Source organism: Leopardus geoffroyi, chromosome A1 (genome assembly GCF_018350155.1).
Source record: "Leopardus geoffroyi isolate Oge1 chromosome A1, O.geoffroyi_Oge1_pat1.0, whole genome shotgun sequence".
In the NCBI taxonomy this organism is placed as follows: Eukaryota; Metazoa; Chordata; class Mammalia; order Carnivora; family Felidae; genus Leopardus; species Leopardus geoffroyi.
The window spans coordinates 197,979,783-198,007,041 of NC_059326.1; the positions used below are offsets into that span (position 1 = coordinate 197,979,783).

Here is a 27,259-nt window from a genome sequence, read left to right on the forward strand (position 1 = left end):
CCCTGGATCACACTAGAGCTGCTGGAGAGCTGTTAGTACCTGAGCCTGGGCTCCACTGGTAGAGATTCGATATAAAGGGTCCAGTTGGGGACCAGAAATGCTTCTGTTTTAGGAGGTCAGGAGTACTGCAGTATTGAAATCCCTTGGTTCGGTGGCCAGAGCAGGGAGCCTGTGTCGAACCCCAAGGAGTCCTTGTTTCTTTCAGCACCAATAGAACAGGGAAGTGCCTTCAAGTTTAGGGCTCGTTCCACGTCTTAAATGCTGAGCTAGTGCGGGCATAACCCATTAGTTCTCAAATGGGGACAATTTTGTAACCCAGGGGACATGTGGCGATGTCCGAAAGCGTGTGTGGTGTTCCTAACGGGCGGGGGCTCCTGACATCAGTGGATTTCGGCCAGAGATGCTGCCGAAGCTTCCAACTATGCATAGGGCAGCCCCCGACCCCACTGCAACAAAGAATTGTCTGGCCCAAATTGCAACATGGTGCTGAGGTTGAGAAACCCTGCTTGAAACGGATTCTCTGGACTTCGCAACATAGACTCTCCTTACCACTGACAGGCGACAGCAAGAGGGGTCTTTTACCAGCGCCAGGGGACAATGTATGCTTTTACCTGCCCACTGCAGTGCCCTGCACCACGCGACTCCCTTTGTTTTTCGTTTTTGTTTTGTTTTGTTTCTTTATTTTGAGAGAGACCGAGAGAGTGCAAGCAGGGGAGGGGCAGAGAGAGAGAGGGAACCAGAGAATCCCCAGCAGGCTCCGTGCTGTCAGTGCACAGAGCCCAATGTGGGGCTGGAACTCATGAAACCATGAGACCATGACCTGAGCCAAAATCAAGAGTCGGACGCTTAACCGAACTGAGCCGCCCAGACACCCCGCCACGTGGCTTCTCTTAACTTACATCCATTCCCAAGATGAGACAAGTTGAAAAAAAACCAAAACCCTGTAGAACACGATAACTGGTGTCACTTCTGCGAAGCAGGGCCCGGAATTTCTGTGGTTACGGTGCCGGCAGTAACCTTGCTGAAAAGCCCTTTCCACCAGGCAGGCTCTGTGAGCTTGTTCTCTTACAGCATGTACTTGGCAGGGACACAGCCCTCCCGATTTAGTCGGAGCAGCTGTTCAGGAAGGAATTGCCTCCAGAACACACTAAGAGACCCACCAGAAACCCATACTCCTTGGAAACGTGTGTTCGGTCCACGGTGTCAGGATGCAGGTCCCTGGCCCATAGAGGCGGTAAAGTTCCATCTTATACTGAGTGTCGACAGACTGGAGTGTGTCCAGAAAAGGGTAAGCACCATGATCTCCCTTGCAGAATTCATGACCTAGGAGCAACAATGTCAGGCACAGGGGAGGCTGAGCTTAGAGCTTAAAGGAAATCATGGTCATCAGCATTTTTTTTTTTTTTTAATTTATCTGAGGACCATTACACGAAAAGGGGATCTGGCTTGTTCTTCAAGGTTGCAGGGAGAGAAGTAGGGACAAAAGACTGAAGTTTTAAGAGTCCGTATTTCAGCACAACATGGCATGGACTGCCTTTCTAATAAGGGGATTAAAGTAGACAAGAAGTAGAATAAAATAGGAGAAATTGGGACAACCACCAGTCACTTAGAAGTGGTGATCAAGGGGTGCCTGGGTGGCTCAGTCAGCTGAGCGCCCAACTCTTGATTTTGGCTGAGGTCATGATCGCATGGTTCATGACATTGAGCCCCACATTGGGCTCTGCACACTGACCACATGGAGCCTGCTTGCGATTCTCTCTCTCTCTGCCCCTTCTTGGCTTGTTCTCTCTCTCTCTCTCTCTCTCTCTCTCTCTCTCTCTCTCCCTAAATAAATAAATAAACATTAAAAAAGAGAAGAAGCGGTGGTCAACATTGGTCACTGGAAGCGTTGACTTGAATGAGCATGGCGGAGGAAGGGGCGGGAGGTCTCAGGAAACGCCCTCAGATCCCTCTTTTGTGGTTGTGTGAGTTACGGAACCACAAGAAATCCTCCCACAGTGCAGCTACACTCGAGAAGGGAGCAAGACCTCACTCAGTCATTTTATTTCATTTGGTTGGAGCTGGAGACTTTCTGGAAAGATGGCCAGTGGGAAGAAATGTGCCAGAGGTAATAGTGTTAATGTCAAGGGCCATTCTGTTTTGGTTTAGGATTCTTCTGGCAGTCTGTGGACGGGAGGAAGTTTAGATGTATCTAAGGAAGAAATTTATCCCCAGGCTGTATAGATGCTCCGTGCTATATAGCTGATTCAATGCCTGTGATTCCGTGTGAGGAAAATATTGTCCCATCCACCCATCACGATAAATTTCTATCACTTGAGCCCTTAATATGAACATAATTACTATTTAAATATGTTTAGGGAGAAGGAGCCCTAGGCTGAGATTAGAGAAACATCCCCCTCAATCTGGTATTCATGTTCTTCATTTCTCGTATGTCAGGGCCAGGACTTCAGGCTCTGGAAATAGCAAGGCAATATCCCAACCTGGGAGGCACCAGAGTACTTTAGAGCAGTTTAATATCATGACCGAATGCATAGGACTTGGTATTTGACAGACCTCAGTTTGACTTCAGGTCCTGCCACCTTGAAGCTATGTGACCCTGGGCAAGTTACCGGCCCTTTCTGTGCCTCAACTTCTTCCTGTTCTAAATGGCCCTTGCTCATAAAAGTGTTGTGAGGCTTGTGTGAGATACTGTACATATGGATCGTGGAACACACCAGCTATTGATAAACTGAGTTCTCATTGTCAGCATCAGCATCTTTCGAGGCGAAAAGTCAAGAGACGCAGGTTAGTAGAACGAGCCTCCTGTCACGCGAACGCTGGTTCGTTGTCAGAACAGGTGGTGGAGGGAAGCACTTGGGTGCCAAAATCACCATAATAGCCTCCTGACAAGGGGCAGGATGGTTCCTGAGCAGCAGGCTCAGAAGTACCTCACCTGCAAGGATATGGGAGCCGTGGCGAACGGAGGCATGCGGCAGGTTCTAGCTGCCGTTCTTCTAGAAGCACTGTGACGTCGTCTCCAACCCCTGCGCGAGGAGACCCAGTGAATAGCTTCTGGTTATAGAAACAAACAACTGTGTGTGTGCTCTGGGTTAGATTCAAGCCAAGAGCCAAGAACCTCCTTTTCAGAAAATGATCTCTGAACGTCTCGTCTTGTTTCCATGCCTATGTTAGGTTATTTTTAACAAGATTCTTAGAAACTCTTCACAGTTAGAATTGTTCTTGGAGAGCCTTTTATTCTCTAAGAAACGAGCGAATCTGTGTTTTGATCAACGTGACAAACAAATATATTTGGAGCCTGCTCCTCTTCCTTTTATTCTTTTCAGACTTTCGTTTCCTTCGCTGGCTGGTATAATGTAATTTGTTCCTGTGTTTTTGAATTGGCCTTGCCTGCTTTAAGTTTCAGCCTCTGGAGAAAGGAGCGTGTGTGTGTGTGTGTGTGTGTGTGTGTGTGTGTCCATGTGTATACACATACATCCCTGGGCACACACACCTATACATATGTGATTGTCACATATAATAATATATGTCATATATTGTCGTAATATAATATATTGTCACGTATAATAGCCAGTTGCGTTAGGCATAATTTGGTTTCCTAGTCTGGACGTTCCCCCTCGCGTTTCTCCTCCTCCTCCTCCTTCTCTATCATCGTCATCGTAAGATCTACCACTTACTGAGCACTGGTTTTTATGCGACGCATCTATGCGGAGTGTATCCCATGCACCATCTTACTGAATCTTTAATATACTCCGTGGAGCAGGTGTTATTATTTCCATTTCACTGATGAGGAAACTGAGACTCAGATTAATTTGGCCAGCGTCTTACAGCTGGTGAGGGTTAGGACCAGGATTCTCACACATGTTCATCTGATTCCGAAGCCCTTGCTGGAAACCACCAAACTGTGCTCCTTACTAGTGAACGGAAAACCCTTGAAAGAATATAGAATTTTTGGTTCTTGGACGTCAGAAGGGCTTGAGAAGTGATCTGACCAAATATTCCAGCTAATGCAGTGGTCTCTTCTGTAGCTTATCTGATAAGTAGTTTTCAATCGCCCCCCCTCATGAGAGGCAGCTCATTATTATTCAAAGCAAGACACTTTATTGTTGGAACAGCCCTAGTGGTTGCAGATCTGGGTCAAATTTTACTTCTCTATATCATAGCGTCATCAAAGCTTCGAGTTTTATAGCTGGAAGTGATAACAGAGCTCGAGCAGTCCAGTAGTTTTTAAACACGTTTTTGCAGATGTGGAAATCTTTTGTTCAAATGGAATCTTCCTTGGACGTGTGAACAATAAAGTATAACTGCTTTGATCACAACAGATGCTTATATGGGGATGTGTGTGCACAGAGCCGTGACCATCGACCCCATCCCTCCAGTGTCTCCTGTGGCCACTCCATGGGGCTGTTAGTCTTGTTAAGAGATGCCCGAAATAGACTAGCGAACCCAATATTTTACAGAGAAGAAAATGAGGCTCCAAGATGTAAGATGTTTAAGACGATTCTGCTGTATGAGCAGAACAAAGATCTGAATCCAGGTCTCAGAACTCTGCGTCCTTCTCCCTGATTCATTCGTCTCTTGCCTTTTTATTACATGCCTAATGTGGGTCAGGCACTGTTTCAGGCAGTAGGGACACAGCAGATTTCTAGATAGGCAGGATCCCTGCCATGAAGGAGCTCACAATTGAGATTGCATCATCCCATTTCTTTTTGATGGTTTGAGCCCTTGGAAGCAGACACACACACACACATAATCAGGCCATGCTGGGCAACTTTCTCTGCATTCAGTCCAGTTTGCCCATGACTTGCCAAAAGAATGGACTCTAGAACTGAACTCAAGGCTGTTCATGGATTTGGTGATTTGAGGGTGACCTTTTCTTGACAGTATTGCAAATTCTAATTTATTTTCTCTGCCTCTCATTTTCTTTGGGGACAATGTGTAGAATATAACCCGAGAGAGACAACCTATTTCATATGTAGCATTCAAGAGGATGGAAAGGCCATTCAGACCTGTGGGATTTGAAACTGTAAATGCCAGCTGGATTGAGTTCTAATAGAACAACCTTGAGCAACATAGTGGGACTTGTAGTGGACAGATAGTGAAGGGCATAGAAAGCCCTCCTGGCCTCACCCAACCTGGTTGTCCAGCTCATTTCCCTCAACTCTTCCCCAGCCTAACTCCCTGCGTAATAGGCGTGCAAGATCGATCAGTTTTCTGCAGATAGTGAGTTCTCCCACCTCTGGATTATTTCTGCTGCCTTAAATGCTCTCTCTCTCTCACTTTCCTGCCTGGGACAAGCCTACTCATTCTTCAAGGCAGCGTTCCAACACGAGCTCTCTAAACTTTCCTGGTCCCCACCCCCTCAATCTCTGAGCAATAACTAATCACTTCCCCCTCCGGGCTCTCTCACCACCTGCTTCTCCTCTTGAAGCTGAGTTCACCCCGAGGGATCGGAAGTACTCTTATGCACCTGACACATTCTCTACTCACCTGGGCAGCTTCCCAAGAGCAGGCCATTTTCTTACCCGCAGGGGCTAGGACCCGAGGGTGCCTGTTGACGGAAGGTGCACATTCAAGGTGCATGCTGGTGCAGTGAGATGCCAGTTAGATCGCCCGGTTCCGATCCTGGCTCCACCTGGTGACAGATGTTTGACTTGGAACAAGTGACTCGGCCTCATTCCAGTCAACCAGAACCTGCAAATAGTAGAACCTGTGTCAGGAGATTGCTGTGAAAGTTATGTAAGGTAACCCATGATTTGTTTAGCACAGTAAATGGCACATAATAAATTTTGGCTGTTTTTCTTGCGGGTCCGCACTTTTCAAGCATTTTCTCCTAGATATTTTCAGGTTCAGCCACATTGAAATAGTTCGGCAGAAAAAGCTGTCAGTCTGATTCCCCAAAGACTCAACGTTCTGATCCTTTTGTTGGTCATTTAGGAACTGTGGTAGGCAAGGAGGGGGGAAAAAGGTCTCACCAGGAGAATGGTTTGACCTCAGTCTTACGCGCATATGAGAGGTAGGGCGAGAGGTGCCTCAGGATTGGAACAAGCCGTGCCCACTGATTGACCTTGCACTTCGGCATACTGAAACACAGACACATCTGAGGCCAGGGGTGGGGTTAAAAAGCCCTGGGAATACATTGTGTCCAGAGGCAAAAGTTAGTTAGGCATTTCAAACTGTGCAAACTCAGCTATTTGGGTCTTTTCGACAAGTAGCAGAAAATAGCAGAAGGGGTGCTGGCCTGTGGTTTTAGAGCCATCACCCTGCAGACGCATCACTTTATGTCCTTGCCAAGACTCTGTGTTCACTGCAAGTCAGTTTTCCCATCTGTCTGATAAGAACTTTTGTCACTTGCCTGCTACTTTCACAACTTCTACTGTATCGGCATTCTACCCATGCTATTATTTATCTACTACTTACCTTTAAATACATTTTTTCAAAAATGCGTACTTATTTATTTTGAGAGAGAGAGAGAGAGAGAAAGAGAGTGTGATCAGGGAAGGGGCAGAGAGAGAGGGAGGGAGAGAATCCCAAGCAGGCTCCGCACTGTCAGCACAGAGCCCTACGTGGGGCTCAATCTCCCGAACCGTGAAATCGTGACCTGAGCCAAAATCAAGAGTCAGACGCTTAACCAACTGAACCACTACCTTTAAATACATTTTTAATCTGAATAAATGTATTTGTAAAGGAAGCTATCATGACCTCGAATGCAAAACCATATAGAGAAGATTGTTTTAAATATAGTGCAATGAAAACAAAATCAGTTATTATTTGTATAAATTATTATCACTAAAATTTGACTTGATCCCATTGCTTGCCAAAGACTGTGAGCCTAAGGCCTGCTCTCCATGTGTTAGGTATTAGAAACTTGTTAAAGCCAGAGGGGGCACCAACTGAGTCTTTTTCTTTAAAATAGGCAGAATGATCTCCCCCCGGCTCTCAAAAATAAAAATAAATAAATATAAAAAATATGTATTTAAAGGGGGTGCTTGGGTGGCTGATTTGGTTAACTGTCCAACTCTTACTTTCAGCTCAGGTCATGTTCTTATGGTTTGGGGGTTCGGGCCCCGCATCTGGCTGCACACTGTCAGTGCAGAGCCTGCTTGGGATTCTCTGTCTCTTCCTCTCCCTCTGCCCCTTCCCCGCTTGTGCATTCAAGCATGTGTGTGTTCTCCCTTTCTCAAAAATAAAAGAAATAAATACTAAAAACATATGTTTTAAAAATAAATAAATAAAAATAAGCAGAATAAGTTAAAGAGATATCAGACACCCTTACTATGATTCAGATTATTTAACTCTGTGCCCACTGTTTGACACATTCCCCTGTGGATCACACCCCATGTTTGGAAAATACTGGCTCGTCCATAGTCAAGATTCTAATGTGGTTGATAAGGAATCTAAAGACAAATGAAGAAATTGACCTAGGGCATTTTGCCTTTTGAGCGATCGAACTTACTGATAACATAGTGCAAGCCTGTGTGTTCACTGTTTATAGACAATTCAATTAGTTTCAATAAGCTAATTGTACCCAAGGATTTTATTTTTCCATCACATAAAGAACACATTCCAAACTTCGCTCTTTGCATATTTTTTTTAAGTTTATTTATTTCGATAGAGAGTCGGGAAGGAGCAGAGAGAGAGAGAGAGAGAGAGAGAGAGAGAGAATCCCAAGCAGGCTCCACCCTGCCAGCTCAGAGCCCAACTCAGGGCTGGAACTCATACACCATGAGATCATGACCTGAACTGAAATCAAGAGTCAGATGCTTAACCGACGGAGCCATCCAGGTGCCCCTCCTTTGCGTTTTTAACTTCTCATGTTTACGATTCATTGCCAAGTCTTATTTCATCATCAATGTCAGAAAAAGCCAGAAGTGCCCCCTGATCCACTTGGCTAAAATGCACTGCTGTGTGCCTTTCAGTGCTTCCATTCTGATCTCTTGTGGACCACCACTGAATGCCTCATGTTGTAGCTCTGACCCTTCCCACTCACCTGTACTTTCCCTTTGAAGCCCCCTAAGTGTCTGGCCCAAAGCACGGCCTCAGGTGTGAGTACAGTACTGGATATCCACCTGCTCAGAGAATCTTCTACTCCTATGTGCATAGGAATTAGCTGAGAGCATTTTTTCTTTTTAGAAATGAAGATGCTTGCTCTCCCCACCCAACCCCTGACCTCTCACCCCTGCTGACAGAGGTCAGGAGTGGATCCTGGGACTCTGTATTGATTGTAGGTTCCCAAGATAATTCTGATACACATAACCTCTGGACACCACCTTGCGAAAGATGACTTCGCCAGTCTCCTTCTTCTGGAACACAAGTAATTGTAGGTCTGTTTCATCAACTGTTCATGTTAAACTTCTCCACAAAACTCTTCCCTGCACACAGATGACTTCCACATTCCCCGGTGGACAGGGTTCCTAGTTTGGGAGGCAGAATGCTCAATTTGTAGTCCTGGATCCCCCTCTCCCATCCATCAGCCCATGCCCCTACATTGACCTTCTTCCTCTTCTCACATTGAAATGATAACCCCATACCCTCCTATCTTAATGGATTTGTGTAAACGATTAAGTATGGAAAAAGATACGAAAATGCTTTGTACATCGTAGGCGATTTTATTAAAACCATCAAAACAAGAAATGGCACTTGAGGAACTCGTGTGTTAAAATGTCGGAGGTTCTTTCTTAATGAGGTTTTCCATCAGGGATTTTGAGCAGCTCTGCCAATGTTTTGCCTGAGCATATGTTTGAGGAGAGACAGTTGTGGTCTCGCTGCATTCTAAGTTGTGGCATTTCGGCTGTCCTAGCCCATCCTCCCCAGATACATTTAACAGCTTTGCAGGGTGATTTCACAGATTCAGAAATTGAGGTCTTTCAGCTTCTTTAATACAAACCAAAAATTAGCCTCCCCATGTTTCCAGCGAAACCTCTTCCCTCCATACGGAATATAAAGTATCAGATACTAACAATAGGATATTAAAAGCCAAATTCAAGCAATTAGCCACAGCTTTGGAGAACAGTCCCACACACAGCTGGTGCCCAATCAGAAGGTCTGGATCTGTCACCCACCATCTCTGCCTCTCATAGAATCAGAATGTCAGAGCCACAGAGGATCTTCTAGATAATCCTCCTCCTCATTTAGCGAATGGGGAAAGTGAGGCACACGAAAGGGAGTAAGTCATGAGAGGAGGCACGTGCGGATGAGCGGTAAAAAGGCATTAGTTCCCAGGTCCCTGCGTTCTGGCTTCCGTTCACCTTGCAATACTCTGTGCATTCATGTAGCCTGAATAGGAAAGCAGACATCCAACGGTGGCTCCATGGTCATCTCGATCTTTATTTCTGACGCTCTGGAAGGATTGTATGAGAGAGCCAGTGTAACCTTGAGAAACGCTTCTTGGAGAACCTCCTCCATTCTCCCTGACTGCTCTGAAGCCTTCCACGTACCCGACTCCGTAGCTCTTGTTAGCCCTTATCTTCTGCACGTTGTCCGTCCTCTGTCCTCGTTCTGTGCTGTCTCCTCACCCAGCTCCTCTCTTTGACTATGCCCTCCTGACTTTTCTCCTGCCTTTTGCAGGACTTTTTTCCTTTTCAGCTTTGTATCCCCAGTTCCCCATCACGGAATATACATGTGCCACTTGGCAAAGATTCTCTTTTAGGGGGCAGGAGGGGTCTCCAGGAACGAGTCCTGTGTTAACATCCCAGTCGCACTGTGTTTTAGTAAAAGGAGGAGCCACATCACCCTGCAGGCTTCCCACAGGTGGAATAGATACAATACAAACCCCTGCACATACTCCTTTTACCCTGGAATCTGTCACAGTGGGACAAGGAAATGCTAGGGCAGCAGCACGTGAACACTAGACTTAGCTATGACAGTTCTCGAGACAACGAGTAACAATATATCAGGACAATTAAGAGCACAGACTTTGGTATCAAAAATGACCTAAATGTAAGGTCTGATCCTACCATTTATTAACTGAGTAAATTTGGGAAAATTATTTAAACTCTGTGAAACTCGGTTTCCTCGTGTGTTAAATGGGCACAAAATACACAGATTAATACATATATAACACACTTAGCCTAATGCCTGGCTTGGTTTTATTGTTGCTGATGGTGGAAATAAAAAGTGTGATAAAAAAGGAAATGTGGCTAGTGGGAAATGAGAAATCCTTCCTTCCTTCCTTCCTTCCTTCCTTCCTTCCTTCCTTCCTTCTTTCCTTGTCTCCTTCCCTCCTTCCTTCCTTCCTTCTTCCTTCCTTCCTTCCTTCCTTCCTTCCTTCCTTCCTTCCTTCCTTCCTTCCTTCTTTCCTTGTCTCCTTCCCTCCTTCCTTCCTTCCTTCCTTCTTCCTTCCTTCCTTCCTTGTCTCCTTCCTTCCTTCGTCCTTCCTTCCTTCCTTTGTATTCGTTTTTTTTTTCTTTTAATAGATACGTTTAGTGATCAAGACATAAAAATGGAGGGAGGTATATGAAGACTTGAGGTTGCATCTTGAGTTATCTAGAGAGCTTTTACTTGAAAATAGCATAGAAGAAGGAATATATAGCCAAGGCTGAATCAAAGCTATGTTCAGAGCAAGTAGCAAATCCAGAAATAGTTAGATCTCAATATTTAGGGAAGAAATCTTGCATATTCTATTGAAATAAGAATAGTCTTCCATCCGGAAAGACGAGAATATTATAGGGAGAAGGTTGCCGTCCAGGATTCATGAAAAATATTTAACTGTCTCTGAGCCAAGATGTATTCTATCTCAGGGGATTAAAGGAGCTAGTTGATAAGATCTCTGACTGGTGCTCTTTTGAGGGCGGGGGAAATGAGGGCAACCTGGAGGGAGACTAGTAAATATTGCCCCAGTTCTTAAAAAAGACTAAAGCTAGACTCCAGAAACGGTAGACTCATCGCTTGAAATAGACCTTACCAAAATGCTAAGACAGCTATTACACAAATGATTTGTGAGCAAGAGTCAGCGTTGTTTCATTAAAAAAACAATTCATGCCAACTAATTTCATTATGAGGACAGATTTACCGCGGGGCAGATTCATTTCTGCAAAGCCCTGGATAAAGCCTTCCATGGGTGGGTTTATTCTCAGGCCCACTGAGTGTGAGCTGTTCCCGGGGAAGGCAGTCTGTGCCCAAAACAACTCTGTTTTAGCCCTGCCCTAATCAACAGGGTCGTTTTGTTTTTGTTTTTGATCCTCCCTGAAGACCAAAGAGCTAGAAGGCAGAATGACACTAAACTGAAAGGTCTAGGTAGCAATAAATTATCTGATCTTCTGTGTGCTTGTGAAATCCTTAAAGTCTAGTTGGAACAGGTGCTAAATGATCGCATCTTGAATGTTGCAATATAGAATGACCTCAATTGACTAAAATGATACCAAACCTATAAAATGAAATTTATCTGAGACTAATGTAATGGCCTGTATTTTGGCATAAATAGAATAAAATAATAAATAAACACTGCACCCATTTAATAAAGAACCACAGGAATTGACAGCTCTTTGTGTCAAAAAGATACAAATTGTTAACAGGCTTCCTGTAAGCCTAGAGCAAGTTGCCATTGTTAGTGTTGACTACATTCATACAGAAGTAAACTGATGATGAAAAGTGCTGATATATACAAGTCAGGCTCCCTGTGTAGATTTGTGCTGGTTCTGGGTACCATATGTCAAGGGAGATCATCATGATAGGGATTGTTTTCAGAGAACGGTGATCATTATGAGCAATAATCTGGAAACCATAATATATAATGAACTATTAAAGAAAATGGGAATGTGTAGCCTGGAGAAGAGAAAATTTGGAGCATGTAATTAGTAGAGGGAAGAATTTTGAGTGGGCCCCGGAGGGCACAGCAGTTCCACTGGGTGGAAATTGTACGAAGGCAGATTTTGGCTGAACGTTAATAAGTTCTTTGTAAAAACTAAAGTTGTTCAAAAATAATAATGGCCTGGCCGGTCAGTGGAGATTCCCGAGTAGGGGGTAAATGACTTGTGTGGCACAAGGGGCACTCCTGCAGAGATCATCGGGGATGTGCGTTCCAACTCTGAGGTGCTATGATCTCCCCTCTCCAGGGATGCGGTGGAGTGTGGTGGCCAATGGGAGAGTCACTGTCACCCTCCAGCAACTTCTTCCTTGGTGGCTGCTCAGCCCAGTGACACTTAGGCCCCGGGGCAGTGACTCAGAAGACAGCGATCCCTCGGAGAAAGGGCAGATTCTAAACTGCTGCTTGTGTGGGACTGCACCTGCCATTCTCTCCACCGTGTCTTACGCCAGGCAGCCCACGGCCACCAGGGATTTCCTCTGGGGCTTCAGCAGGTGGCGCTGGAGGGAGTCAGGGGACAGGACAACCTCCTTGTTGCCTGGGGTTTCTCCTCCAGAGATCCCCTGTGAAGGGATTTTTTTTTTTTTTTTTCATTCCCCAGCACTCCCTCTTCCTGGCGTCTCGCCCGTGCCTCACACTCTCTGTTGTCCCCAGTATGTCCCCTTAGTGTTCCTGGTTTGTCTCTCTCATGTTCCAAACACGATCGCTCGCTGTGTCCTATCTCAGTCATAGATGTCTCCAAATAAGCCTTCTTTGCTGTGTCTGCTCACAGACGTTGTCAGAACACATCCTCCCCACGCCTGTCTTGGTCAGAGCCATGTTCCAAAAGCACGCGTTACTTGCTTGTTCACATCTGTTACGGCCATGTTCAAAGTGCTTGCTGTCTCTTCCCCGTCCTGTGCTGTGCCAGATACCAATACACTTTCCTTCCGGTGTCTGGGTCCAAGCGTGCATCCTCCTGGCCAGCCCCCATGTCAGCTGCAGACTTCCCCTCCCTCTTCCTTAAGTCCGGTGTCCATTTATGTACTGTGGAAGAGACGGGAGCAGAGGGCTCTCGGAGGAGAACGGTCTCTGTGGCACCCTTGCAGCTTGGCCGAAGACGGCTTCCCCCCGTGCCGTGGCCTCGGGCCCTGCAGCTCTGAGATGCTTGCTTCCCTCTTGGACTAGAACCGGGCATCTTCTTCTAAAGAGCCTTGTGTAGGGCCGCCAACATCGCAGTGTGTATTAAAGACTTTGGAATCTTTCCCACAGACTTGTGGCGAAGCCCACGGTAGCAGCTTAAAAGCCTTGAATCTGGCCTTGTTGCTCCCAGAGAAGACTGTGGGCAGCTCGCACTGCACAAGAGCGACACTCACCACAGCTCCCCAAGTGCAGGAGGGCAGGACTGAGCAGTGCTGGGGTGGGAAAACAGTGCTTGACTCGGAACCAGGGACCCCAGTTCCAGCCCTGGCTCTGCTCCTAACATGCTGTGAGATCTTGACCCCCGCCCTTCCATTCCCGGGCCTCACTTTCTACGTCCGTGATCTGAAGTTTGAACTCGGGGATCGCCAAGATCCCTCTCCATTTCTAGGACCACAGGATGCTGCTACAGCCGTCAGCTACCTCGAAAAGCCATGGCTTGCCTGCCTTTTGACTCTGTTTCAAAGGAGCAACCCTCTTCATCTGGGCCTTCTAAACCCATGGTCTTGCCAACTTTGCCCTTCAGATTAACCTGGATGTCATTTCTTCAGAGCTGAGTCCTTGGCTCTTGCCAACTGCCCCAGAGGAAAGGTCCCAGGGCAATAAACCCAACTGTGTCACATGAGCCGTGTGAGGTTTTAACATTGATCTTGGCTGTGATTTGATAGCACCCCGGGACTTTATCCTACATGTTGATCCTGCTGCTTCAGACGTGTCAGTTATCATTTCCATTGATGTTGACTTTAGTTCTGGAATTGAACCAGACAAGAAAGAGCCTGGAATAAAGAAGACAAAGAGACTGGAATAAGGAATAATGAAGAGAATAAGGAAGAGAAGATTGCCCCCAAACCACCCAGATGCCAAAAAAAAAAAATAATTCTCTGTCCGGTGAAGGCTTATATCGGGGAGAAAGTCTTGCCTTAGGGAAAGGGAAAACACATCTAAAGAGCAGTGTCCTTTAGATAGAATTCCTGAATGCTGTTGAGAAATATCGCACCAATGCTGAAATGTTCTGTCTGTAGACCAGAACCCTCGCTGATCAGTGGAGATCAGATTGAACTGGAGATCTCGTCCCATCCAGTAGGAAGACAGTTTATGTAAAGTCATAACTGGCACCTTGACTCTGGCTGGACCAACCCCTTTTCCTTTTGTAAGTCCCTGTTCTCTGCCGACTACATTCAGGACTTGGGGGGCAACCACCCTCTTGAGGATGCTGGTTTCTTACAATACAAAGGAGGGAGCAGCAAGGTTCTGAGTCCCAAGGTCCCGAAGCCACGATGATATAGCCAAAGTCTCTGCTCTGACTGCTGCGCGTGCTGCCCGTCGCCTCTGTGAGCACGGATGTGTGGATGCGTGTAGCCTAGAAGCGCCATGGGCACTGAATCGTTGCTGACTCGCCTCAACCTCGCTGGCCTCTGAAAGAAACTCTCTCGCCTGCTTCGCAACGTTGTTGTGGAGATAAGTAAGATCATTTTTGTGGAAACATTTCATACGTCATCAAATGCCATTTTGTATGTTCACGATTCCTTTGGATTACTTTGGATGCTCCTGGGCTCTCAAGGACTAAGAATTTCTTCACCAAAATGTGAACCAATCTAGAGAAGGAGCTTCCCATGGTGAAACACAATACCGAGGGAACACCTTTCGGGGGTTCTTCCTTCTGCGTCTGTCCCTCCTCCTTTGGTTACTGCACATACCCACACTGCAACTGTGTACATTACAAGCACTTGAAGGAGTATGGTTGTTCTCGAAGTGGAGGAGTCAGTGGAGAGGGATGGTGACCACAGACTAATTTTGGTAAAAATGAGCCTCACTTTCATGGAACCTCAAAGTCACATGAAATTAAATTCAAATGCCTTTTTGCCTTGAAAGCATTCATTTGGAGAAAAAAACGACCTGGGTCATCGAAATTATCCCCAACCTGTAACTGCTATTTATACACACATATATATATATATAAATTCTGTGAAAATAAAAACCTCAAACATGGACTGATTATGAATGAGCAGCTGAAAAAACTGTTATATAAAGTATATACTGAGCTACTGAACCAGATAACTGAGATTTTATTTCTAATCTGATAGTCTATGTAAATTATTGTGAATTATGGTTTAATGCTGTTTAGTAACCACCTAAATTTTGTTTACATTTTGAAGAAAGTAGAATTACAAGTGGGGCCACTCTTATAGTTTATAATGCACTGAGTGGTCTGTGTAATCAACATGTAATGTATATGTGGGCCTGTTATATAGAACATGGAACTTAATTTTATAATTTCAAAGGATTATAAATTTTAATGATGGTTGTATCTTTGGTTTTATGAAATTATCAGTTACACTTATGATTTATTTGAACAAAAGCTTTGAAGGTACTGGGCTCCCTCTAATCTGTTTCTATGGAAAGCATCATCGACTTGATGAGGATCTACTCTTTGATGCTGTTCCCAGCAATGCATTCTTGGAAAAACAGGAACCTACATAGACTTGTTTTTGTAATAGATAAATTCTATTTATTAATAAATATTGATAAATTACACATATGTTTATACTTATGCATTCTGTACATGTCTAGATAAATTATACATTGAGGGAAATCTTAAGTCTCAAAACTAATAACTGAATTTTGAATCTATAATAAAATGCCGAAGTCAATCCCATGACTCACTTCTGTGGAGCTTCTCTGTCACTTTGGTAGCCCAGCCTGTCTCTTAGAAGCTTTGGGTGTTTGAAGCTGGAGAATTTTCCATCTCTAATATCGGGTTCTCTAAAGGTAAAACCAGAAGCCCAGGACCCTTAGATAATGTGCTTCTACCTTACTGCACCTTTGTCAAGGCCTCATGCACTAGGACAGATTCCTCTGACATGGTCATCCCAAGAGCAGACAATCGGGAAAAATCCCACCCAGCCACCCTCAGGGCATACGCTATAGAAGCCATTGAAGGCAGCATGACACCTGTATATCCAGAGGTCGTGGATTGAGGTTATTAAGCATGTGCTTCCTTACTGAAACCGTCCTTGATGTCACAAATCATCCAAGAGTCTGGAGTCTAACTCCCTTTCCCTGGAGCCACTAGGATGTCAGGCCTAGAGCAGGTGTCTATGAAATCCGGGCTCAATCTCTTCTGAGTATGGGCAATGGAAAGACTGCCATAAGCATTCAGGAGCAGGGTACTCATCTCAACTCTTCTGTTTAATCCTTGGGGCCTCCATCGTCTTACATATAAAATGCAGAGGGTGGACAAGAATTAGGTTTTCAAATCAGAATCCTTTTGTCATACACAAGTTTACTGGGAACCCCACTGCACATAGGTCAAAGTAGAATGGGGAACATAGTAGGTAGATTTGGATCCCTCATCTCTACCCATTAATATTATAACATAATCATTATTATAGAATGATTATAATATACAATATTATATCTATTCTATAATAGAATGATATCCCTGGCAGGAGCCTTCTTTGCAGCCTAAAACCCTAAGCAGCTGGGTCAGACTTTTTGTTCTAAAATCCGTGATGATACTTGGTTTCCCCCCATCCTAAGTTTTTGTAAAGCATTCGTAAGACTCCCGTGAACTATTTCGCCAGACAATTTTCCTCGGAATCACACCTGTCCACCTACTTGCAAAACCTCTTTCTCCATACAGGAAATGCCCCATTTCCTGAAATTTGTATCCTAAAAGGAAAATCTGAGACTCCACCCCCTATGAAGCATCCCCTGTGTCCAGGCAAAGAACGAGACCTCAGAAACCCGACTGACTTAGCCTTGGATGACTGTCTCCTTCCTTCCTTTCCTTCCAAATTTTCTTTCTTCACTTTGGAGCCAGCCATTCTCTGGCCCTACACAAGGAGGAGGAACTGACATGGATTTAGTACTTACTGTATTTTATCTGCCAACTATGCTACACTCTTTCGAGAAACAGAAATTTCTCAAAAACCTACTATGTTCCAGGGGTCTGTTGCCAGATGCCTATTAATAAATAATACTGAGAATGTCTGCTTTTTTGTCGAAAGCCAGAAAATAACCAAGGAGACACATGTGGGTGCATTAGACAAGTTTAGATACTCACCAGTGCTATAAAGAACATAAAAAATCGAGATGGGGCAGGGGTGTGTATGTTATCTGGAGTAGTCCAGGAAAGCTTCAAGGAGGTCAGCCCTGTGACCTGGGACAAGAATGCCAAAGAGGAGTCTGTCATGCGTTGATTTGGGGGAATATCCTGTCAGCCAAAGGGAAATGCAATACAAAGAGTGAGACAGAAGGGAGCTTAGCATGTGCGGCTGGTGCGTAGTGAACGTGGGGAACGTGGCAGAAGATGGGGTAAGAGAAGTCAATAAAAGCTGATAGCAATTCAGTAGTGTTAGATACCATTCATCAGCTACTTATTCTGTACTGGCTCGGTGGGAAGCATTTTATATTAAACCCTGAAGGGTGGGGCGCCTGGGTGGCTCAATTGGCTGGGCGACCAACTTCGGCTCAGGTCATGATCTCATGGTCCTTGAGTTCAAGCCCCATGTCGGGTTCTGTGCTGACAGCTCAGAGCCTGGAGCCTGCTTCGGATTCTGTGTCTCCCCCTCTCTCTGCCCCTCCCCTGCTCATGCTCTCTGTCTCTCTGTCTCTCAATAATAAATAAATGTTAAAAAAAAAAAAAAATTTAAACCCTGAAGGGTAAGTATCATTTTCCCATCCCACATGAGCTGACAAATTAACCAGAAATTTCCCAAAGGACGCAGAGATTGCCTGGAGCCAGAAATGGGTCCCAACCCCTGCTGAGGCTAGCCTTTCTCCCCGAAGTCACTTGTTGAGAGACTGACCCCCCTGAGGCCTTTTCTCTTTAGCAGCAAGAACTGTTCTTGAAAGAGATGAATCTTCCTCTGGTGCATCTTTCCCCTTTTGCCTCCCTTCTTTCTCCATGGAGTGTAGGCTGTCCAAACAAGTAAAGATGCATTTATACAGTGGTTCCTCATTGGTTTCAAGTAAACTAATTCCAAATACCATCTAATTAGAAGTAAAGTCCATTCTTGGCCAGCCAGAAAGTGGTTTCCTATGAAAACTATTCATTGTATCAGAAATAAGAGGAAATTCGATCTGGTTATATAATCAGATTTTTTTTTTTTTCTCATACATTTCCTTCTCTCCATCCTTCCTGACATCATCCTACACCATCCTTCTACAACTGATGTTATCTTCATCTGGACCGGGGCGTTTGGCTCTGAAACACAACCGGGAGCATGTTCTTTCCCTGATCAGATCCCCTCAAGGATTCTCCATCGCCTACCAAATTCTGGGCTCTGCATAGTTTTTCCAAACCTACTGTTCAGTTTTACCTCCAGTTATTCCTCTGTATTCCTACAAAGCAAACAGTATGTTCTGCGTTTCCCTTACTTTTTTTTTTTGAGAGAGAGAGAGCATGAGCAGTGGAGAGGGGCAGAGAGAGAGAGAGAGAGGGAGGGAGAGAATCCCAAGCAGGCTCCACACTGAGCACAGAGCCCAGCACAGGGCTCGATCCCCCAACCTTGGGATCATGACCTGAGCCACAATCAGGAGTTGGACATTCAACCGACTGAGCCACCCAGGTGCCCCTCCCCTTACTCTTGCTTTGCATTTCACCGTCAGGCTGTTGGTCCTGCTGTTCTGTCCATTGGGCATCCCCTCCCAACCTCCCTTACGCGGTACTTCTCAGATAACACCTTCTACCTGAAATCTTTCCCAGCCTGTAGAACAGCATGAGGTTTTTGACCTGTTCCAACCCCAGAGCATTTTATTTGGTCGTCTGTGTTTTTCCTGTGGGGTTCATTAATTATATACATTCCAAGCTTCCCTACCAGATTCCTGAGCTCCCTTAAGACAGTGGCCAATTCTTACCGATCGTGTTTTGTTTTTCCTCGCGCCCCACACAGGTTTTTATGCACTGGAGCTGTCCAATAAATTCATTGAATTTACTCATTTGGAAGAATTTGGAGCTTTCCATTGTTTGCAGCATCGGCAGTGCCGTCCAAATCCCTATGCTGCTCTACCATTTAATGCTCCACCCACTGTAAAAGCTGCAGCCTCCTGATAAGAGGAAAATTTTTCTGTGACAGTTTTGAGCGAAATCAAGATGTTTGTCATATTTCTTGCAAGTAGCAAAAGGATTCGAGTTTTAAAATACCATTATTTTCCTGATTTATGGCAAGGGTTTTTTTTGTTTGTTTTTTTTTTTTTGTTTTTTTTTTTTTGGTTCAGGTCTGTCTATTGAAAAAGAAATTAAGCTTAAAGCTTTGTCTTTGTAGAATGCGTGGGAATCAGACTGAAGTTGCTTGAATTATTTGACATACCAGAGAACCCTGGGCACCACCGTTTCACCATTTACTGAGACAGCCCAGAGGACAGAGTGAATGATGGGTGGACCAGACCTTGGATGTGGAATGGGCAAGGGGAGATTGCTCAGGCTAAGGCGTGATACAGCATGCTCAAGAGATGTCAGAAAATGTGGCCTGTTGTCTCTGCTTTGTCACTAACTGGCTGTGTGGCTCTGCACACGTCCCTGCCCCTTTCTGGCTTAAGTTTTGCCATCTATAAATTGAGAAGCGTTGGCTTTGTCCACTAGATGGACATGGGTTTACACTCAGTCTCTACCAGTTGCCAACTGTGTGGGACTTTGGCCAAGTTCCTGCCTCTCTGAGCCTCCGTTGCTTCCTCCCACAGGGATAATGATGATGCATCGCCCAGAGTGTTGTTGCGAGCTCATAAATAGTGAAGCATGGTCACTGGCTTATAGGAAGCGCTCCCTGAGGTGTAGCTGTTACTGTTATTACTCTGGATTCCGTGGAATTTGAAATTCCGAAACCACACGGAGAGTCCTATGGAAAAGGTGTTGAGAAACCGGGCGTGGGGTAGTGGGGAGTGTGGCAGGAGGTGGTTGTGTTTCTGTCGGTCGTCTAATCTGGAAAGGGGGTGGGCAGGTTGTGGCCACCGTGCAGGAGAAGATGTGGATGGTGTGGGGAATTGGTTGCAGAGACAGAGAAGATGTAACGTGATGAGCAGAGACAGGAAGTGGAGTTGTCTTTCGGTTGTCTTACCACAGAATACCTAAGTGTCTCTAGCTGCTCCAATTCAGGAGTTTCCTAAGCAATAGTCACACTTTACCTGCCAAGAGGTAAGGGGACTCAACTTTGTTGAGCACCTGGCATATGGAAGTATATCCTTGTCCCTTTACATATGTTATTTAACCTTCCAAAAGAGTATTGACTGGTGTACCTGGGTGGCTCCGTCGGTCAAGCGTCCGACTCTTGATTTCACTCAGGTTATGATCTCACAGTCTGTGGGGTCGAGCGTTGCGTTCACAGTGTGGAACCTGCTTGGGATTCTGTCTCTCCCTCTCTCCTGCCTCTCCCTGCCCCCCAAAATAAAAAGAAAAAAAAAGAAGTATGGATTGAATACTGGATTGAATCTTGACGTCCCAACTTGCCAGCTTGTTTGGGCAAGTTAATTAACTTCTCTGAGTTTCAGCCTCATGAGTAAAATAGAGGTGTTAATGTTACCTAACTTATGAGGTTGTGTAATTTAAATCAGACTGTGTATATGGTAGCAATTAGAACAGCACCAAGCAGATAACTGGCAGTTTTTATTAATACTTTCATGGTTATTTTATATGATAATCCCCATTTTATGGATAAGTAAAATGAGGCTTAAAGACACTAAATTCTGGAACCAAGGTCGGACAAGTAATAATGAGCAGAGCCAGGATACAAACCCAGATTTGCCTATCTTGAGAATCATTACTCAATTTTCCTGCCTGTGTAGAAGGAAAGGGACAGAAGCAAGGCCATCAGATTTAAAGAGATACTCCCTCTGAAATCAGAAGATATTTTGTAACGTGTGTGGGTAACCTGTAGCCTGGATGGATGGTTGTTTAAATTGGTCTGGAGCCTTGGATGAAAGGTCAGACATTATTGTGTTTTTTAAAAAAACTTGGTTGAGACCAGATAATTTCATTTCAATTGAGTCTTTCTCAGTATTCAATGACATTAGGGGGTTATGTCATTTCATTCCAGCCTTGGTCCCCTGAATTAGCATGATAATCTTTAGGATATGGTCTTCTTGTCAACAGGGTCCAGCTGAGGGCCCGTATGCCATTGCTTAATGATGAAATTCTCGGCCAGAACACAGACCATCCCCCCTCTTCACCCCACGTTCTTCCTCCAAAGCCTGTAGCAATATCTCTTTATCATCCTCAGGAACTTGCCACGGACGAGACTGTGAATCATCCATTCCCAAGGCTTTTGTGAAAGGGAAGTTGAGCCACAGGGCTTTATCATTTCAAGTGAAAACCCCTGGCTGGTTGAGCCAAGACACCATTTCTGGTGGGACCTCTTTTCCCAGCCAGCCAGTGAGTGGGCAGTTGGTCCAGGGGATATGAGTCAATGGAAGGAACCAGGAAAGGGGAATCTTATCAGGGTCAACCTCGTTACTGCGTCTCCTCTCCTCAACACAGAGCCTTCCGGAAACATTGAGCTTATAAAAGCAAAAGGCCAAAGTCATTCCAGAATTCTGTCTCATCTAATAGTAGCTTTCTCAGTGGAGAGCAGTCTCTATTTATTTTCTAATTTCCTGGCATTTATTTGCTATTCAAACCTTCCTATTGCTGCTGATGGTTTCACTTGCGGTCGCCTGTGCGATGGAACAAAAACATGGATTCTGATTTCACCTGGAATTCTGCCACCAGCTGAGTGACTTCTGGCAAGCCACTTACCCCTCTGAACCTCAAGTTTCTCATGAAACAAGTGTTCCAGCCTATTTGACAGATTCCACATGTTTTTCATTCACTTGACAAAAGGTTTTCGTGCTTCTAGGGGGGAGAGAAATAAATCAATTTTGTTCATTGGCCTTTGATGGCTTCCATGTTACTAGGTGGGAAAAGGTAATGGTCCCCAAAACTATAAAGCCAGGGGAAAAGTGTTAAGTCCAGTGAGCTTAATGAAGAAACTGTACACTAAAATGTATAGGACGGGGTAACAAATGCTAAGTATCATCATCATTATTACTAATTATTATCTTAATTATTATCTATTTCTCTATTAGTGTTGCTGCCACTTCTCAGAGCTCACTCCCCATTATCTCGTACTAGGTAACTACACTATATTCTGATTCTTTTCCCTTTGCATCTGTCTAGGTCAATGTCGTTTTTAAATAACACATATATACACGATAACTAACAAACATAAAACAATAAAGCAGCATCGTCCCCAATTTTCCATCTGCTGAAAATGTGCCCTATTCAGCAACATTTCTGAAAAACTCAAAGTGGTTCACAGTTGCTCACCAATATGTCATCTGTGCCCACAACACGGTGCCCACCTTGGGCAGAACGAGTACAAATGGGCCAAGGCCCATGGCCTTCTCCGACAGGCCCAGATGTGGCTGTTCACTGCTCTGCTGCAACCCACTGTGCTTTTCTCCCACCACTTATCAGTCAAAGCCAAGGCCTAGTTCACGGGGAAGCCTTGTCTGTGAAGCCTAAGGGGGTTAGGCTGGTCTTGGTCCACAGTACCTAATTCCCTGGGGCTACAACCACAGTCTCCCAGGAAGGATGCTGTCAGTCCCACAAACAAAACAGCCATCTCGGTGTAAAACCACCACCAGCAATAATCTTTAGGAGTATTGTATTTGTACAATACAATTTGTACAATTATTGTATTTGTAAACAATACAAAGCGTTCTGCTAGGCGCTACTAATGGGGGAAAAAGCCTCAGGGCTTGTCATGGCAGTCTCTGTGGGCCCCACTGTGGGGCTGAATAGAAAATGGAAGAGACTCTTGTCCTACTGGGCCTGCTCTATCCTGCTGGCTTTCCTGAGTGCTGGTCACTGCAGCCAGCCTGGACTGGTGATGAATCTTCTGGATGGATGTGCAGACCCAGACACCAGTGCCAGTGGGGAACTGGCGAGTTGCTTAAGGTAGGACCCCAAGTGGGTATCTTGAGAACTTAATGAAGCATCATACTGACAAGGGATTCTGGAAAACCTACTACTGATCACTATATACCACAACGTTTCATCTTTCCCTTTCCCTCGTCACGTGTAAGCCACACTGCAAAAATTTGTGGTAGTTCTAACACTGAAGGCATAATAAAACCCTTTGAGAGCCAAGTAAAATCTGTGGCCTTTCCCCTAAAAATCTGGACGTGTGCACAGATTTTTAGATACGTTCCCAAGAAACTCATTTATTCTCTGAGGGAGAAACCCAAGGTTAAAACGAAAATCCCTGTTTAATGGGAGGTTATATTGGTGGATACGATGATATTGATAAGGTCACAGTCTTTTCCCCTGTCCTGCCTCCAGTCAGTGAGGTATTTATTTCACATACAACCTCCAGTGCCATTGCTGTCTATACAGCAATTTATTGTAAAAATCGTATTTCTTCTTGTAACATCTTTCTTTCCCCCAAATAGTTCTGTGGCAGTTATCTCATAAATTGTTACAGATTCCCCAAGAGCTAGATGAAGGAATATGTCACTGCCTTCACTTACAGACTCCAGTGCAAGGTCTGGAAGAGTCTGAGAAAATGGCTGAGATCTTGGTGATTCGCTGAATCCAGTTGGAAATCAGAATGATTTCACTCAGTGGCAATTTGTATGTCAGGCACTGTGCTAGGCTCTGGGTCTGCTACATCTCTGACTGCTGGCATGTCCCCAAGTCTGTTCCAAGAGGGAAAAAAAGCCTGTTCTCTTTTTTAAAAAAATATTTTTAGTATTTTTTTGGTTTATTTATTTTTGAGAGATAGAGACAGCACGTGAGTAGGGGAGGGGCAGAGAGAGAGAGAGAGAGAGAGAGAGAATCCAAAGCAGGCTCCAGGCTCTGAGCTGTCAGCACAGAGCCTAATGCGGGGTTCAAACTCACGAACCACAAGATCATGACCTGAGCCAAAGTCGGGACATGTGACTGACTGAGCCACCCAGGCGCCCCCAAAAGCCTGTTCTGTTTGGAAATTGACTGGGATAAGTACAGCATCCCTAACTCAGTGATAGTACCTTACATTTTAATAGCACACGTGAAAACTGTTGGCAGTTTCTGGGTGCAGACAAACTAGATTAGCTTCCTAACTTCAGTAACTTAAAGACGTGAGCTTTAGTTTTTGTACTTGTAAAAGTAAAATTATTTCTAAAGCAAGGGTCAGCAAAAAGTACCGTGGGCCAAATCCAGCCATCGGCTTATTTCTGCACGACGCTTGAGCTAAGAATGATGTTTACATTTGCAAAGGGTATAAAAACAAGCAAAAATCAACAACAAAAAACTAAGTAGACAGGAAAAAAAAAAAAAAAAGGAAAAAGAAAAGGAGAAGAGGGATAAGCGACAGAGGCTGTTTGAGGAGGATATGATGTCCCTGCCCAAGGAAGTCAGCCCCGTAATACTAAAATGACCTAAAATACTTACATCTAGCCCTGCCTAGGAAAAGTTGACGACTCCTGTTCTAGAATAAGGATGCCTGTGTTTGATTCCTTGTGGCCTCTTACTGGAGCATGATCTTGAGCAAATTAGTCAGCTTCTGTCTCTAATTTTCCTCACGTCAGGAAAGGATGATAATAGTACTCACTGCACACGAGGCAAGGATTACACGTGTTAATATGAATACTAAGCTGAGACTGGAGGCTGGTCCATGATAAACACTTCAGAAATGTTAGCCATTGCTATTGAAATCATTACTGTCATCACCAACTCTCCAAGAGATATTTGCAGGTATTAAATGAGACAGCGTCTCTTAGAGACCTAGCACGGTGCCCTTCTCACAGTAGACCCTCGGTAAACGTCGGCTCACCTCGTTACTACCATCACCTTCACCGTTAGAATTTTCAAAGCTCTCTTACGTACATCATCTTACCAGAAGCTCCCAACAACCCAGTGGTTGGTGTTACGATCCCCCTCTAACAAATGAGACTGAAGCTCAGAGAAGCAAAAGGATGGACACTGAGCCGGGAGGAGGCAGAATAAGGATCAGGTAGCTTTTTGCATCCTGGACCGGCCCTTCCTCTTTCCACGCCACATTCATTCTCCCTTAAAACATCTGACGGTCTGTTGTTTGTTGATTTTCTCCAAATGATATACTTTGAATCCTGGGAGCCTGACAAGACAGGCAAACAGGACTGTGTTCTTCCCTGGCGGGACTGTGCAGACAGGAAGCTGGGATAATTGGATTCCAGCCATTTGATCTTAGGACTGCGTATGTAACCAGCCAACTGCTGATGACCAAGCCTAATGGAAAAAGCCCTGACCAAACGAACACAACCCCTCCCCCCCCCCCCCCCCCCCGCAGGACCTCATTGTTGGTGCTGCAGAGAGTGAAATTCAGCAGCAGCAGCCAACACCCTCCTAACGGTTCCATCCAGGACAGAGATGGCTTCAGAATGTGCCAGACTTCAGTCTGCCGCGAGGGACCAGCGGTAATACCCTGCCGTGAGGAAGTGTGAGATGAGCCAGGACATTTTTGACAACAGAGCTGGTGCGGTCAGATTGGAGCCGTATTTTATTTAGTTTTGGCCAGAGGCCAACGCGCATTTGAGCAAAGTGCACCCTCAAAGCGGGGTTTAAAGCAGGTTGTGAGGCTCATAGCGGTACAGCGTTAGTGTGAGTTCGTAACTATAAAAATAGGTAACATTTCAAAGTTCGTTCATGAGAAGAGTCTCTGTCATTTCCGACCAACTTTAGCTGTAAATCAGCCGTGGCTCAGATTCTCTTTAAGGCAGTAGATTCAAATAGACTCTTGTTGGACAGCGTGTAGAGATGTGCTTCCTGATACTGTCTCTGCAAGAGTCATGAAAATGACTTTTTAAAAAAAATTTTTTAGTGACTACTTATTTTTGAGACAGAGAGAGACAGAGCATGAGCGGGGAAGGGGCAGAGAGAGAGCACGAGGGGACGCAGAATCCCAAGCAGGCTCCAGGCTCTGAGCTGTCAGCACAGAGCCCGATGCGGGGTGCGAACTCGTGAACTGCGAGATCATGACCCGAGCCGAATTCGGACGCTTGACCGACTGAGCCATCCAGGCGCCCCCATGAAAGTGACTCTTAAGAAGCTTCAGCATTGCCCCTGATACATAGGGCAGAGTAACTGGAAGTGCGTTTTGTAGAGAAGGAGTTGCCACACCAGCGAAAGCTAACGATCTGCCTCTGATTGTGGCAGTCAGCCTTGCTTTAGAAAGAGCTGGGTGACTTCCTCTGCACCTGTTGTCCAGGAGACCTAGAACTGTCAGTTTGAGGACGAGGACAATATGACCTCCCTACCCAGGGAGGTCAGCCCTGGGGGTCGCTATGTTGAGCCAGATGCAGTCTTCCCTTATGAGTCTATGGCAATGATTTTAAGGTATTAACTCAATATTTGTGGAGAAGAGCCTTTTAAGTAACAGAGTTCCTCTAAGGGTAACAGGAGTGGAGCTCATCAGAAAAGTCCAGTGTTCTTAGAATGTCACAGCAGGTTGTGGGAGCTATCCAGGTGTTGTAAAGCACCCTGAGTCATTATTCCAGGATCCCAGCTCCCTGCCGGGCCTCTCTGCCTGCCACCAAGCCTTGTCTTCTTGGCTTTGAGTGTCCTAACATTTACTGCCAGGCAGCTGGCTAACCACCAACCAATCCCTACCCCGTCACATCACCATCCAAATAGCAGCTCACATTGTGTTCCTTCCTGGGTCTGTCCCAGGCTGCCAGGCTAATGCCCTGTCTGGACCCAACATGCTTGGACTTAAGAAAGGTAAGACTGACCAGTCAGCATAGTCTAGTGTGATCATCTAAAGTCTCCCACCCTGGGGGCACCTGGGTGACTCAGTCGGTTAAACGTCTGACTTCGGCTCAGGTCACGATCTCACGGTCCGAGAGTTCGAGCCCCGCGTCGGGCTCTGTGCTGCCAGCTCAGAGCCCGGAGCCTCTTCAGATTCTGGGTCTTTCTCTCTCTCTCTGCCCCTCCCCTGCTCACACTCTGCCTCTCTCTGTCTCTCAAAAATAAATAAAAATACTTTTTAAAAAAATTAAAAAAAAAAATAATAAAGTCTCCCACCCTGTCTGGGCAGAGGAAGGGGGTGTGTGACTTCTTCTTCCTTCACATCTTCACACAACCTCATGGGTCTGGGGTGAATACAACATAAAACGATGGATGTCAAAGGGCTTTGTAAGACCATGGTCTGCAATACAAATGCAAGGAACAATCTCTGTACATAAAAACACGGATTCAAGTGGACGTGGTTTTATGTGATCCCTCCATCTAGTGAAAATGGCAAACAGCAAGAGGTCACAGGAAGACCATACTGTTAATTCAGC

The 27,259-nt window shown here is 45.2% G+C and overlaps 1 protein-coding gene across 5 annotated transcripts in view; it reads left to right on the plus strand.

Moving 5' to 3' along the window:
• HTR4 (5-hydroxytryptamine receptor 4) overlaps window positions 1–27,259 on the plus strand; it is a 176,432-nt gene that overhangs the window by 134,827 nt on the left and 14,346 nt on the right. For 4 of the 5 annotated variants that reach the window (XM_045437828.1, XM_045437832.1, XM_045437817.1 and 1 more), the window contains one exon: window positions 12,051–15,638. The exons of the other annotated variant lie outside the window; for it this stretch is intronic. In XM_045437828.1, coding sequence (XP_045293784.1) covers window positions 12,051–12,141 — 91 coding nt within the window. In that variant the 3' untranslated portion in view covers window positions 12,142–15,638. Of the gene's footprint in view, window positions 1–12,050; window positions 15,639–27,259 lie in introns of those variants that run through there. 5 annotated transcript variants of the gene reach the window in all.